Here is a 13,750-nt window from a genome sequence, read left to right as displayed (position 1 = left end):
AATACCACGTTGTTTCTACACCTCCATAGGCACCAGATAGCGGCTTGAGTGACAAGTATAATTTTATTATACTAAATAACTATTTACTTAATAATTTTTTAAATATAAAAAACTATTAAGTAACCTCAATACTGTTCGATCTTTGTACCTAACAATTGTAAATATTAGCACGTCAATCTTTGTGATCTCACAGTTATTTAATCCAATTTCAAATAATGGGGTATTTTTTTAGACAACTGGTTATAGTTTTATAAACAACCCCCTATAATTTTTTTTCTTTTTTTATTTTTCTTTATCAACCCGTTACAATCATTTCTTATTTCATGTCAAATATTACTTGGGGAAGTGGTTTATTCGACCCTTAAAAACTTCTTGTCGACCTGATGGTCACCTTTTTACATACTCATGAAGATGGCTAAATTTATACATTGACCGACATACATATAGCGTATAACATTATTTCTAAAGTGTTTATATACAATCATCAGAGATCTATACATGGGTTTGACAAATAAACATCAACCCTGTGAACCTATCTGGCTGGCTATCAAAGATGAAAAGACTCTTCGCATATCAAGACATAGGGGCTGTTTGCAATATCTGAATGGTCAAGTGCTGAACCAGTAAAATGTCTGAACCATTAAGTGTTGAACCAGTAAGAGGTCTGAACCATTAAGAGCCAGTGGAATGCTTAACCATTCAGAGGCAAATGTCTGACTAATTCAGATTAGAGGTCTTAACCATTCAGACTCTGTATAAATCTTAACCATTCAGAGCCAAATGTCTGAACCATTCAGACATTTGCTCGTGAAACAAACAGTCCGAATCATTAAGTGCTGAACCCGTAAGAGATCTGAACCGTAAACAAACAGCCCCTTATTATGAATAGGGGCAGACCCTCTCCGAATTCTACATTTGTTTATTGACATAGATCTATGCTTCTAAATACACAGAGACCAGAAATATAAAAATGAAATCAGCAGAAGTATAAAACTAGGGAGTAATTAAACAAGCTTAGCATATGTAATCCCCATATATGCACAAATCGACTGTTAAATCAGTTTACAAACACAATTCGGTTGACTTTCATGGTTGCCGCGAATGTATGCTAAAAACAACAGGACAACAAAGTCATATCTGTGCATAACTGAAAGCTTCAACCTCAGTAAGCCATACACTATTGAAATGGCTGGTGGGTCAGGCCGACTGCAGGAGGCGGGGCAAGAACAGGTGGTGGTGGTGCCATGGCTGGTCCTGGTGCAATGGTGACCTGTAAGCCTCTGTGTTGACCTGCTTGCATCATGAATGCCACATCAGCAGCTGCTGCCAGTCCTGCAAGCCTTTCAGCTTCCTGTTTATTGAAGTGGTTTCATTACAAGTTCGTATAGAGAGTCCATGTTTCAGGAACCGGTCCAATTGGGTTGTCGTTTATCTCAAACCGGTTAAACTAGAAGTCCTTTATTTAATGTGTTCACCCTAATCATAGTCGATACATTACTTATAAGTAAATAATGAAGGCTCTTACCTGCACTTGTCTTCTGCGCTGCAAGATACTGATTGCCCAAGCCATGATGTAGCAAGGAAGAAGAAAACCAGCTGCCCGAAGCATAAAAAGCTGCCCAAAATACAAATTTCCAGGTTGTGTAAACATAGTATTGTGCAAAACCAGAATCAATTTACAACTATTTTCATATAAGGGGGAGGGGGTGTTTGGATTCTCATTTTGAAACTCATTCAAACAAAAGAAGCACACTCGCTCACTATTTTTATCTGCAAATTTTTCACGAAATCTAATTATTCATCCACGCATGTAATTTCAAAACATGCATCCAAGCTTGGTATTAAGAAGCGTGCAAGTTCCAGAAGCCTTGCACTGTAAACGAACCAAACGTTCATGAACTGTTCGTGAATTTGTTTGGCGGGAAGTTCGTTTATTAAATAAACGAACGGACACGGACATAATTTTTTTGTTCATTTGATTAAACAAACGAACATGTTCGCTCGTTATGTTCGTGAACGTCTGTTTATTTACCTTTGTTTATGTTCTTTCGTTTATGTTCATGGGTCAAAATTACGATCTATGCCAGGAGGCTGATATGCAAAACGGCCAACATGATGAGAGCAACGCCTCGCGTACAAAGTGCTCTCGCCTCATCACAATAATAAACAACAAACTCCACTTACAGCAAAAAATGCAGACGCACCATCGTCGTCATCATCGTCACCATCTCCAATGGTGAGAGCATGCCTCAACAGCAGCAGGGCCATTAACTGCCCACAAAATTATCCAAAACTTAAGATTCAAAATTATATCAATTTCTTTAAACAAAATAAGAAAACAAATTCACAATATTCTTACTATGAGAGCAGCTGAGCGACAGAATGCAGCTCCGTTGACACTTGTATCTTCGTATTCATCATATTCAGTATCTAAAAGATTCTGTTCAGCAGCCGCCATTGCCAACAATCGAGGATCGTTTAGGTCTAATGGGGTTCCGTGAACTGTCCAACTTGCACTGTAAGTAACCAAATATTATTAGATACCACAAAGGAATTCTAGAAGGAAAAAAATGCATGTGTTCCGAACTTAAGGGGTGCTTGGATGTGAATTTCGAAACACATTTATCTGATTTATGTTTGGAGTTTGGATAAAAATATTCTCCGTATCCGATCATACCAAATGATTAAATTTTAATTGCAGATTCGTAGCTAGTGTTTTGACTTGTCGCACGTTGCAGCGGCGTTGAAACTTATTGTAACTCGGATTTGTCCCGTCAAGTATTTGACCCGACTTGTTTCTGAACAAAATTTACGTCAAAATGTAGACCAACTAAAACCGCACCATAGTTATCGATAGCGAATAACGATCAATAGCAATAGACAACCTATATGCTACGTAGCGATAGCGATGAAATAGCGCCCGCTATTTCGTGTTTACGATAAGGTAGTAGATAAATTAAAAAATAAAAAATAGCTATCCATATTATATATATGTATTTTATAATGTTAATTTTGTATTTTTTATGTATAAATTAAAAAGTTTAAGGACCAAATGTAAACTTCTGAAGATAGAGGGGGTTAAATGTTTAAATAGACAAACTATCTTTACACTTTTTAAGTAAAAAGTTACAAGTTATAGGGACTGAATGTAAACTAATGAAAGATATAGGGGTTAAATGTTTAAAAACCTAAACTTATAAAAACCCTAAAAGACTAAAAACGCAATACGCAGCCGCTGGTCTTCTTCTTCCCCATTCTTCCTGGTTTCCGGCTGAAGGCAACACCGTTGCCGGATTTTGTAGACGCAGATACGCAGCTGCTGGTCCTCTTCTTCCCCCTTCTTCCTGGTTTCCGGCTGAAAGCAACACCGTCGCCAGATTTTGTCACCGGATTTCACGTCGGAAGTTGCTATATCGTCGATATAAGGTCGATATGTACCTTGTAGCGACATATGGCCGCCACGCCACGCTATTCGCTATAGCGGCCGCCATAAGCGCTATCGATAACTATGAAGCGCACATATAAATAAGCACGACAATGTATTATATTTGACCTGACTCATTATCGAGATAACCGAACAAAATTTAGTCATTTTTATCAATTAGTATTTTTCATCAAAGTTTGCCAAACATGAAATAAATGTTTATATGATTATTACAACCTGATATCAAGGATGGTGTCTTCAGACCGAGGGGGTGCAGTATAGCCAGGTTCATAAGCCTGTTGTTAAATCAACATTCTTTCAATAAGTCAGCAACTCAATACATTATAACATTCTTAAAATACTAGAGTTCAAACATGAATCAAGATGTCCTTTTGACACAAATGCTTACTGTTAAAATTGCAAAATCATGGATTTTGTAATCCTCATACAAACACAAAGGGCTTATATAAATAGTGCATAGTTGTCAATGGCGTATAGCGACAGCCGACAGGCTATCTATATGCTACTATGCAATCAATAGCGTGCTATAGCGGTTAGTGGACGTCTGACCACATAGGGGTCACTTATAGCGGTTCCGCTATTAGCAGTGCTAAATGCCGCTATTTGACCTTTATTTTGAGTCCCGTATAGCGGTCGTAGCACCGCTTCTCTAGGTTTTTTAATTTTAAGGCCAAAAGTTGGGTAAAGCCCACATAAATCAGTTTTTTGTTTGAAATAACTCAAAACTAAAGGCCCAAACACAAATTAAACCTAGTCCAATCCTAAATCTATTGTGTGCGTACGGTACGACTGAGGCCAAAAGTTCAAACTTGAATCCTAATTCAAACATTGATACTTTCATGTTAATGAAGGAAGGGCAAAATTTGGAAAAAAAAATAATATATAACTTCTCAAACATTTCTATCTTCTTCATATGTTATTATTTTTTAAAAAAAACTTGCACCATAAGATTGCAAATTCTTTTATATTTCATTCAAGCATATTTTTCCAACATAAAAAAAAAAAAAGATTTAACATGCTGTACTTTTTTCAATACTACTATTATAGTATTGCACATATGCAATACTACTTAGCCTTAGGGTTTAGGTTTTGGGCTAAGTTTAGTGAATAGCGTAGCATATAGGTGAAGGGTCGCTACAGACCCTGTAGCTATAAATAGCAGATTTTTTATATATTTAGATGATTGGTGATAACGTATTTTAGCTATTTAGCGTATTTTTAGCACTTATATACATTATTGGTGTGTTAAATATAGTTTTTATTGGTGTGTTAAATATATATAGTTTTTATTTAGGAAAATTGGCCTGTAATAATCCCACCTAGATGGTATATAATCCGTAGAGTGGATTAAGCTCCAAAGAAAACAAGGATAGGAAAGACAATTTGGGGCAATTTTCTGTGTTTTTTTTTTCATTCATGCAATGCTGAATTTAAATATGCAGAGGACTCATGGATCAACAACCCACGTCCCTTATTTCTAGCCATACTTCTACCATGCAACCACTAACCCTATCATGCAACTAGTAAAGGAATATTCCACTAATAATGCTAACAAGGAAATAAACGTGCAAAATTAAAAGTGCAGATCTGGGACTTCAATCCTTCAAATGGGCTGGCCTCTTAATCGTCCGCTTGGGCCTTCCCTGTTGGGCTTCAGCTGGTGTTGGACTAGTCTGGCCCGCAACATCTCCCTCCCCTTGAGACTGATCATTGTCCTCAATGATAGTAAAATTTGGAAATTGCTGCTCGAGTGTTTCTTTGTCTTCCCATGTGGCTTCCTCCAGCGGTTTGTTTTCCCACTGAATTAACAGCTGCGTTTTACCCGAGTCATCCAATCGAGCGTCGATGATTGTCTCTGGTAACTGTGCAAGTTCCACTTCCGGATAAAATTTTGTTATGTCACCTTTGTTTTCGGCTGTAATTCCAAAACTTGGCTTTAAAAGAGAAACGTGAAAGACCGGATGGATGCGTGATGATACTGGCAAATCTAGTTTGTACGCAACCTTTCCAATGCGTTCAACGATTTTATACGGGCCATAAAAACGCCTGCCAAGTTTTTGGTTTGATCGACTTTCGACGGAGTTCTGCCGGTACTTTTGCAACCTTAAATAAACAAAATCTCCTACCGCAAACTCCTTATCAGATCGTTTCTTGTTGGCTTGCTTGGACATCCTTTGCTTCGCGACTTCGATGGATTGTTTGAGATTGGTAATAAGGCGCCGGTGTTCAAGAAGAGATGAATCAATGGAGGCAGTCTTGGTGTTTCCGGGTATGTACTCGTGAATGGATGTTACATCATAACCATATAAAGCTCGAAAAGGTGACATCTTGATTGTAGAATGGTAAGCCGTATTATACGAAAATTCAGCTAAGTAAAGATAACGCTCCCACTTTTTCGGTTCATCGAAAACAAACGCGCGAAGATACATTTCAAGGCATCGATTCACGACTTCGGTTTGGCCGTCAGTCTGAGGATGATAGGCACTTGAGTGTAGTAACTTAGTACCCATTAGTCGGAATAATTCGCGCCAAAACCCGCTAATAAACACCCGGTCCCTATCTGAAATGATCGTCTTAGGTAACCCATGAAGACGATATATTTCCTTCATAAAAATGGAAGCTAAGGAAACTGAGGTATACCCGGTTGGAAGTGAAATAAAGTGGGCAAACTTTGACAATCGATCAACGATGACCCATATCGCTGTCTTTCCTTTGGAAGGTGGTAAACATGTGATAAAATCCATGGAGATGTCATGCCACGGTTGTTCCGGGGTCGGAAGAGGCTGAAGTAATCCATAGGGCTTATGATTGGGATGCTTGATTGCTTGACACACTTCACAACATTTCACAAAGGAGGAAACATCTTTCTTTTGGCCTAACCACGTAAACGAACCCGAAATACGTTTGAGAGTAGCATTGATGCCCGAATGGCCCCCAAGGAAGGAGGAATGAAATTCTTGTAGCAGCCTTTGGCGAAGATCGGTAATCGGTGGAATGTATAATTTGCCATGCAAGTATAGTAATCCATCACGAACCGTGTGGTGAGGGAAGCCCATTGGGTCAGCTTGTACCGATTCAAACAATTTATGGCCCTCGCTATCATCTCGATAATAACGACGAATTTCTTCGAGCCAGGTGGCTTGCGGATGGGAAATGGCTAACATGGATGGAATATCGACTCGACTTAGTGCGTCCGCCACATTATTTTCTTTGCCCGGTTTAAAATGAATTTCGAAATCATAGCCCATCAATTTGGTGACCCATTTTTGTTGTTCAGGTGTTTGGATCGTTTGAGTGAGGATATGTTTGAGGCTATGGTGGTCGGTATAGATGCGAAAACGACGACCCAAGAGATATTGACGCCATTTTTTAACCGCTTCGGTGATGGCATACAATTCTTTGGTATAAGTAGAGTGACCTTGCATGGTGTTGCACAGTTTCTTACTAAAAAATGAGATTGGTTTATTGTCTTGAGAAAGGACCGCGCCAATGGCATGACCCGATGCGTCGGTGGTAACGTCAAAAGGTTTAGTGAAATCAGGCAAAGCTAGTGTGACCAGTTTTTGCATTTGGTGTTTGAGTGACAAAAATGCTTCGTTAGCAGTGGAGCACCACGTAAATTCTTTTTGCTTCAAAATATCAGTTAAAGGTGCGGCTATGTGTGCATACCCTTTGACAAATCGTCGGTAATAACCGGTTAAACCTAAAAAGGCCCGAAGGGTAGTGAAGGATGAAGGTTCGGGCCACTGTTGAATTGTTTGAATTTTATCGGGTTCCGGTGCAACTCCGGCAGAAGATATTTTATGACCCAAAAACGAAAGTTCGGTGACACCAAAAACACATTTGGAGGCTTTTGCATGGAAATGGTTTTGGTCAAGGGTTTGAAAAACATACTGTAAATGCTTGTAGTGATCATCTGGGTTGACGCTATAAATTAAAATATCATCAAAGAATACTAAAACGAATTGCCGTAGTACCTTACGAAATAAGTCATTCATAGCCGATTGAAATGTGGAAGGAGCATTAGATAATCCAAACGGCATGACGAGAAATTCGTAATGACCATCCATTGTACGAAATGCAGTCTTGTGAATATCCTCTTGAGCAACGCGAATTTGATGGTACCCGGATCGCAAATCGATTTTAGAAAAAATTGTGGCGCCATGAAGTTCATCTAAGAGCTCGTCGATAATGGGAATGGGAAAACGATCCCGGATTGTGACAGCGTTCAGGGCTCGATAATCGACACAGAAACGCCAAGAGCCATCCTTTTTCTTGACCAATAAAACCGGGGAAGAAAATGGACTTTGACTAGGACGAATAATTCCGTTTTGTAGCATTTCGGTGATAAGTTGTGACATGACTTGTTTCTGGTAATGAGGGTAACGGTACGGTTTAACATTGACTGGTTGTGACTCATTGAGGAGTGGAATGTGGTGATCATGTAGTCGTTTAGGTGGTAGCTCATGAGGTTCATCGAACAGGTGGTGAAATTGGGCCAGTAGGTTAGTAAGAGTAGTGTTTCCACTGGCTGAAAATGTTTTGGTGTTTAAGGTTGGAGCGTGGGTGGGTTCGTAGGTCAGGGTATGGAGGGACGCAATTGAGTTGTGTCGTAAAAGGGTGGTCAATGAGCTGGGCGAGCATGGTTGGCCTAAGGACTCACCATGTATTGTGTGGGTATGGCCATCCTTGGTGAAAGATATTTCCGGTATCGAAAAATCGGCTGACAACCGGCCAAGGGAGGCTAACCAGGTGATACCCAATACAATATCGGTGCCCTCCACTGGTAACACATAAAACGGAATTGAAAAACTTGCCTGCTGAACGTGGAGATTAATCTCCGGGCAGAAACCTGAGCAACGGATAAACTCGCCGTTACCGACCATAACGTCGAACTGAGGGATGGCGTTAATGGGTAACTGCAGGAATGACGCAATACGGGGTTTGATGATGTTGTGGGTGCTACCGCAATCGATGAGTATAGTGACTGGATGACCATTGATATACCCGGTGGCTCGGAGGGTTTGCGGTGATGGAATTCCAAAATAAGCGGCGTCAGATAATGAAAGCATCTGTGGTGGCATTGGATCAGGCGGCTTCAACAGATCGGTGGTTGTACTATCGTCTAGAATGTCTTCACGATCGTCATTATCAACGATAAGAAGGAATTGGGGAGGGGAGCATTTATGACCTGGAAAAAATTTCTCAGGGCATCGAAAACAAAGGCCTTCTTTTTTTCGTTGTTGAAGAGCGTCTGCAGATAAACGGGTGAAGGGTAGGGAGTTAGTTGGTTTGGGTGGGGTAGGGAGCAGTGGAGGAGTGGAAGTAGGAACGGTAGGTGGAGTAGTTTGAGATAGTGATGAGGAGTGGTTGGTGGTCGCAAAGGAGTTCCGGTTCGGGTATGTAAATCGGGTTTTCGATGAATGGGTAAATTTTTCTTCAACCGATTTTGCTAATCCAATAGCGTCATAAAGTGTGGTGGGTCGGAGGATAGCTAACTCATTCCGAATTTCGGGTTTAAGACCCGAGATAAAACAGCTGCGTAAGGCCTGTTGGTTCAACCCGGTGACCCGGTTGCTAATGCGCTCAAACTCGGTAAGGTAAGCGGTAACGGTAGTGGTTTGGGTTAGTTTAAACAACGTGGCTTCATGGTCTTCGAAAGCTGAAGGGCCGAAACGGCGTTCAACTTCACGTTTAAACGGGCCCCAGGATGGCAGAATTTCGTTATTGGCTAGGTTTTGATACCACGCTAAAGCGTCGCCAATGAAATAAAAAACTGCCAAAGATACTCGCTCGTCGTTCGGAATTTTGTAGTACGTGAAGAAATTCTCCGCTTGAAAGATCCATCCTAATGGATTGGAGCCATCAAAGAACGGAAGAGTGATTTTCGGGGTACGTGCGTGGTGGTTAACATCGGATGTTTTTTCGTGGGTTTTGATTTTGAATCCGGAAGGTGAATCGGTATTGGTTTTTTCGGATAGAGTAGTGAGAACGTTGGCCTGGAGATCGAATTTAGTGTGCAGGTTTCGGGTTTCGTCGATGAGCTGTTGAAAGTGGGTGGCTTGTTGGGCGGCGGCGGCGGCGGTGGAGTTTATAAGTTGCTGCAGTAGGTCGTTGGTGGTGGGGGGTGAGTCGTCGGTGTTGTCACGGCGAGGAGGCATGGCGATGGAGGGGAGTTAGCGAATGAAAGCACCAATGGTATATAATCCGTAGAGTGGATTAAGCTCCAAAGAAAACAAGGATAGGAAAGACAATTTGGGGCAATTTTCTGTGTTTTTTTTTTCATTCATGCAATGCTGAATTTAAATATGCAGAGGACTCATGGATCAACAACCCACGTCCCTTATTTCTAGCCATACTTCTACCATGCAACCACTAACCCTATCATGCAACTAGTAAAGGAATATTCCACTAATAATGCTAACAAGGAAATAAACGTGCAAAATTAAAAGTGCAGATCTGGGACTTCAATCCTTCAAATGGGCTGGCCTCTTAATCGTCCGCTTGGGCCTTCCCTGTTGGGCTTCAGCTGGTGTTGGACTAGTCTGGCCCGCAACACTCGACCTTTTTGGCCATTAATAATCCCACCTCAGAATATCCCCCCCACCAGTCTCACCTTTCACCTATTTTTTCTACAATGGTCCCCCGTTAAAAAATTTAACGGAGTTACGTTGTTTTCCAAATTACAAACAAATCTTTTAGGGCTTTTGATTAGAACGACGATACGAGTCCATTGATGTAAAGCCTGCCTCGAAACGGTGCTCCAAACGATGAAAACGGCGCTTCAATTTGGGTGTTTAAATTTCCAATTAACCAAAATCAAGTCACTTGGAGCACCATTTTGAAGTAAGTTTTACATCAATGGACTCGTATCATCGTTCTGATCAAAAACCCTAGAAAATCTATTTGCAATTTGGAAAAAAGCTCAACTCCATTAAGTTTTTTTAACGGGGGACCATTGTAGAAAAAATAGGTAAAAGGTAGGACTAGCGGGGGGAATTTTCTGAGGTGGGATTATTAATGGCCAATAAGGTCTAAGTGAGATTATTACAGGCCAATTCCCCTTTTATTTATTAATTGTTTTCTTCCTCTTTATCGCTAAACATGAAATAGCAGGCGGTATTTCATCGCTATCGCTACGTAGCATCTACGCAGTTCTAGCGGTCCAAAATCAAATAGCGGTCAAGGCCAGCTATATGATATATCGGTGGTGTATCGGTAATTTTTATATTTATGTATATATATATATATATGGTGTACCAAGTACATAAATAAATTTATTAAAAAGCACTAACTAACAAATGTTTTTCTTTCCGAATATACCTCTTAATGTTACGTAAGATTTGAATGGATATATGCCACATGTGTTTGGTAAACTAAATATGAAACTTCAGTTAAAATTAATCAAGACTATTTTAACCTTAAAATTTGTTGTAATACTTAAGTGGAGTTTACAGGTGAAAAGAAGATCCCCGGCTTCTTAAACTTTTAAAAGATGGGATTGAAATTTAGATAAGACCCAAAGTTCAATTATTTGAAAGAAATACATTATGCAGATTTTTACTGAAATTTTGAATAAAAAATACAAAGTAGATAGTGAGGTAGATACCTTGTGACAAATTTCACAAATTGTGTCTCCTTTTTCATCGCACCATCTTTGAACACATTTTCTATGAGCAAACTGCAATCAATATACTTCATTGTTAAAATGTTATAGACTGCCAAAGTTGAATACTTGACAAATTAAAAAGGGTCTTAGAAGGAAGCACAGTCATTATAAAAAAACGTATAGTGTAAACCACCTTGAGGCTGCCACTACAAGCGCAAGGAACCTCCAGGTTTTTTATAGTATCTTCCTCTTGACAGATGCGACATTCAACCGACTGTATAAGTGGCTCCTTCTCACCATCTGAATCATATTTCACATCTTCATTTGTGTCATTAACAGCAATCGATACATCAGTAGCATGACTGCATGAAGCATCCACTGATTCTGATGAATTCAATGATTTATTTGTCACCAGCTGATCGGCGTGTAAAACTAGGTGTTCTCCCATCTGAAAAATACACACAAAATGCACAGATTATAATTTTGAAAACCGTAAAAACATAGTAACTAGAGATTTAAAAAAAAAAAATAAGCAGTAACTTTAATACTAATATATGCCCAAAAAATGGCTATGACCGGCAAATGAACCAGATGTACCGTTTGTTGAATAAGTTTTAGTTTCTATTAGTTGAATAATGAGCACAAACAAGCTTACTGTTAGTTCATTCATGTTCGTGAACATTTAGTACACTCGTTTATGTACATTTATTATATGTGTGTGTGTGTGTGTGTGTATATATATATCAAATATTTTTTATAATATATTTACAACTAAACGTGAACAAACATAAGATAATAAGAACATTTATGCATATTTTAACATTTTTATGTAGGATTTTATTTTAAGTAATTTATACTTTTTCATGTATGTTCGTTTATCTATTAAATAAACAAATACAAACCAACCTGTTCTCTTAAAGAATCAATATGAACAAAGAAAACCATTCATTAAGCATCCACGTTCATTCCATAGTTCAATTATAATCAAACGGACAAACATGAACAAGCTCTCGTTCATATTCATTCGGTTCGTTTAGTTTGCTTTAAACTAATATATGCCCAAAAACGGCTATGACTTGTCAATAGCGGTCGCTATGGTCACTATAGCGAATAGCGTAGCGTATAGGTCGAAGGTCGCTAGTCGCTACAGCTTATGTAGCCATAAATAGCAAGATTTTAGTTATTTTTTTTTTAATATAAATAGCGATTAAAGATACCTATAAAATAGCTGGATTTTAGGTTTTTGTTAACTATACATGTAAAATAGCATATATACCAGGTATTTTGATATAATATACAAATAAAAATAATTTTTTTTCTAGTGCATCGCTATTTATAAAATAGCGTCCGCTATTCGCTATGTAGCATGAAGGTAGCTTGTTGCTATTCGCCATTAACAACTTTGAAGCAAACTCACACAAAATTAAAACAGTACACTTGAAACAAACCAAGTAGTCAAATATTCCAGTAATTGTTCTACCATTTGATTTCAACACACATTGCTATCTTCTCCATCAACCCAATTGCAATAATCAACAAACACAACACTCATATTCAAAATATCTTAAATCTAGGGTTATGAAAGAGCGAATATCAGGTCAATTATCATAAATCCCCAAATCAAAACCTAAAAATGATAAATATACTGCTATAATTTCTTCTATTAGTGTAAAAACCTAGAAATCTAAAACAAAATATACTCTAAAAGTAGGAAAAACACCTATAAACGAATAAAACAAGCGAAGAAAACCCTAGAAACTGAGCGTTACTGAAACACATGGAATTGAAATCAAAATGTAGAATAAATATGTGATAATAATGTTAGATTACCTGTAAACAAGTGTGGTAGTGATGATCGATCAAGCGATGATTTTTGTAGATACTTTGGAATTTAGTACCTGAAAATGAGCTCGAATTTGCAACGAGGTTGTTTCTATGTTTATATTATATTATACTTGAGCTTTTTCGAGGTATTGAAAAAAAAAATTATACGTTTATAGTGATCATAAACAAATGATGAAATTACTATTGATATAAATAAAATGAAAAGATGAACAAATGATAGAAATTACGTTTTTGTAGTTTGAAATGTCAATAGAAAGCCTATTAATCTAATACTTCTGTAGTTAGAAATATTAGTGGAAAACCTATTAATCTAATACTTCTGTTTTTTGCCAATGAGCTTGTGGTATAGTGGTAAGGGAGAGACTTGGGTTTCTAAGAGACCAAAGTTCGATTCCTGCTTCTCCCCATTAGTTTTCAACGGCACCTGGTGATGATGGGAGACTAGGCGAGTAGGCGGCGATCGCTAGTTCGATCCTTGAATTGAATGGGTTTTACCTCACCGCACTGTCGTGCCTTTGGGCGAGTGTTCACGGGCTTCTGCCCTAGGTGGGGGTTTTCCCCAGTTCGGAGACGAGTGTATCCCGATGTGGTGAATTTCGCCAGTAGTCCATTTGAAGGATTCGTTGGCCGTTCAAAAAAAATACTTCTGCTTTTTGGAGATCCGTAACCAATAACCTTGCATTCGTTGTTGACCAATTGAAAAAACAATCATCACCTAACGAAATATGTTCGACTTTAATCATATCGTACCATCCAATAACACTAAACTATCGTAAACAATTTATATGGAAGAAAATATATTAGTAACAAACTGAAAAATGTAGTAAACACTAAAATAAAATTGATCAATA

General features: G+C 38.6%; 1 protein-coding gene across 1 annotated transcript; it reads right to left on the bottom strand.

The window, feature by feature from the left end:
• Positions 1–984: 984 nt before the first annotated feature.
• Positions 985–13,056, bottom strand: LOC110914406. The gene is made up of 8 exons (XM_022159202.2): positions 12,885–13,056; positions 11,248–11,502; positions 11,055–11,126; positions 3,662–3,720; positions 2,360–2,516; positions 2,185–2,271; positions 1,526–1,615; positions 985–1,351 (listed from the first exon to the last, which is right to left on the bottom strand). Exons 2-8 carry the CDS (start codon positions 11,500–11,502, stop codon positions 1,178–1,180), a joined length of 894 nt encoding a protein of 297 aa, XP_022014894.1. The 5' UTR covers positions 12,885–13,056; the 3' UTR covers positions 985–1,177.
• Between the last annotated feature and the right edge of the window lie 694 nt (positions 13,057–13,750).

Source organism: Helianthus annuus, chromosome 2 (assembly GCF_002127325.2).
Source record: "Helianthus annuus cultivar XRQ/B chromosome 2, HanXRQr2.0-SUNRISE, whole genome shotgun sequence".
Taxonomy (NCBI): Eukaryota; Viridiplantae; Streptophyta; class Magnoliopsida; order Asterales; family Asteraceae; genus Helianthus; species Helianthus annuus.
Note: the sequence above shows the minus strand (reverse complement) of the source record. Positions and strands in the feature narration are given on the sequence as shown.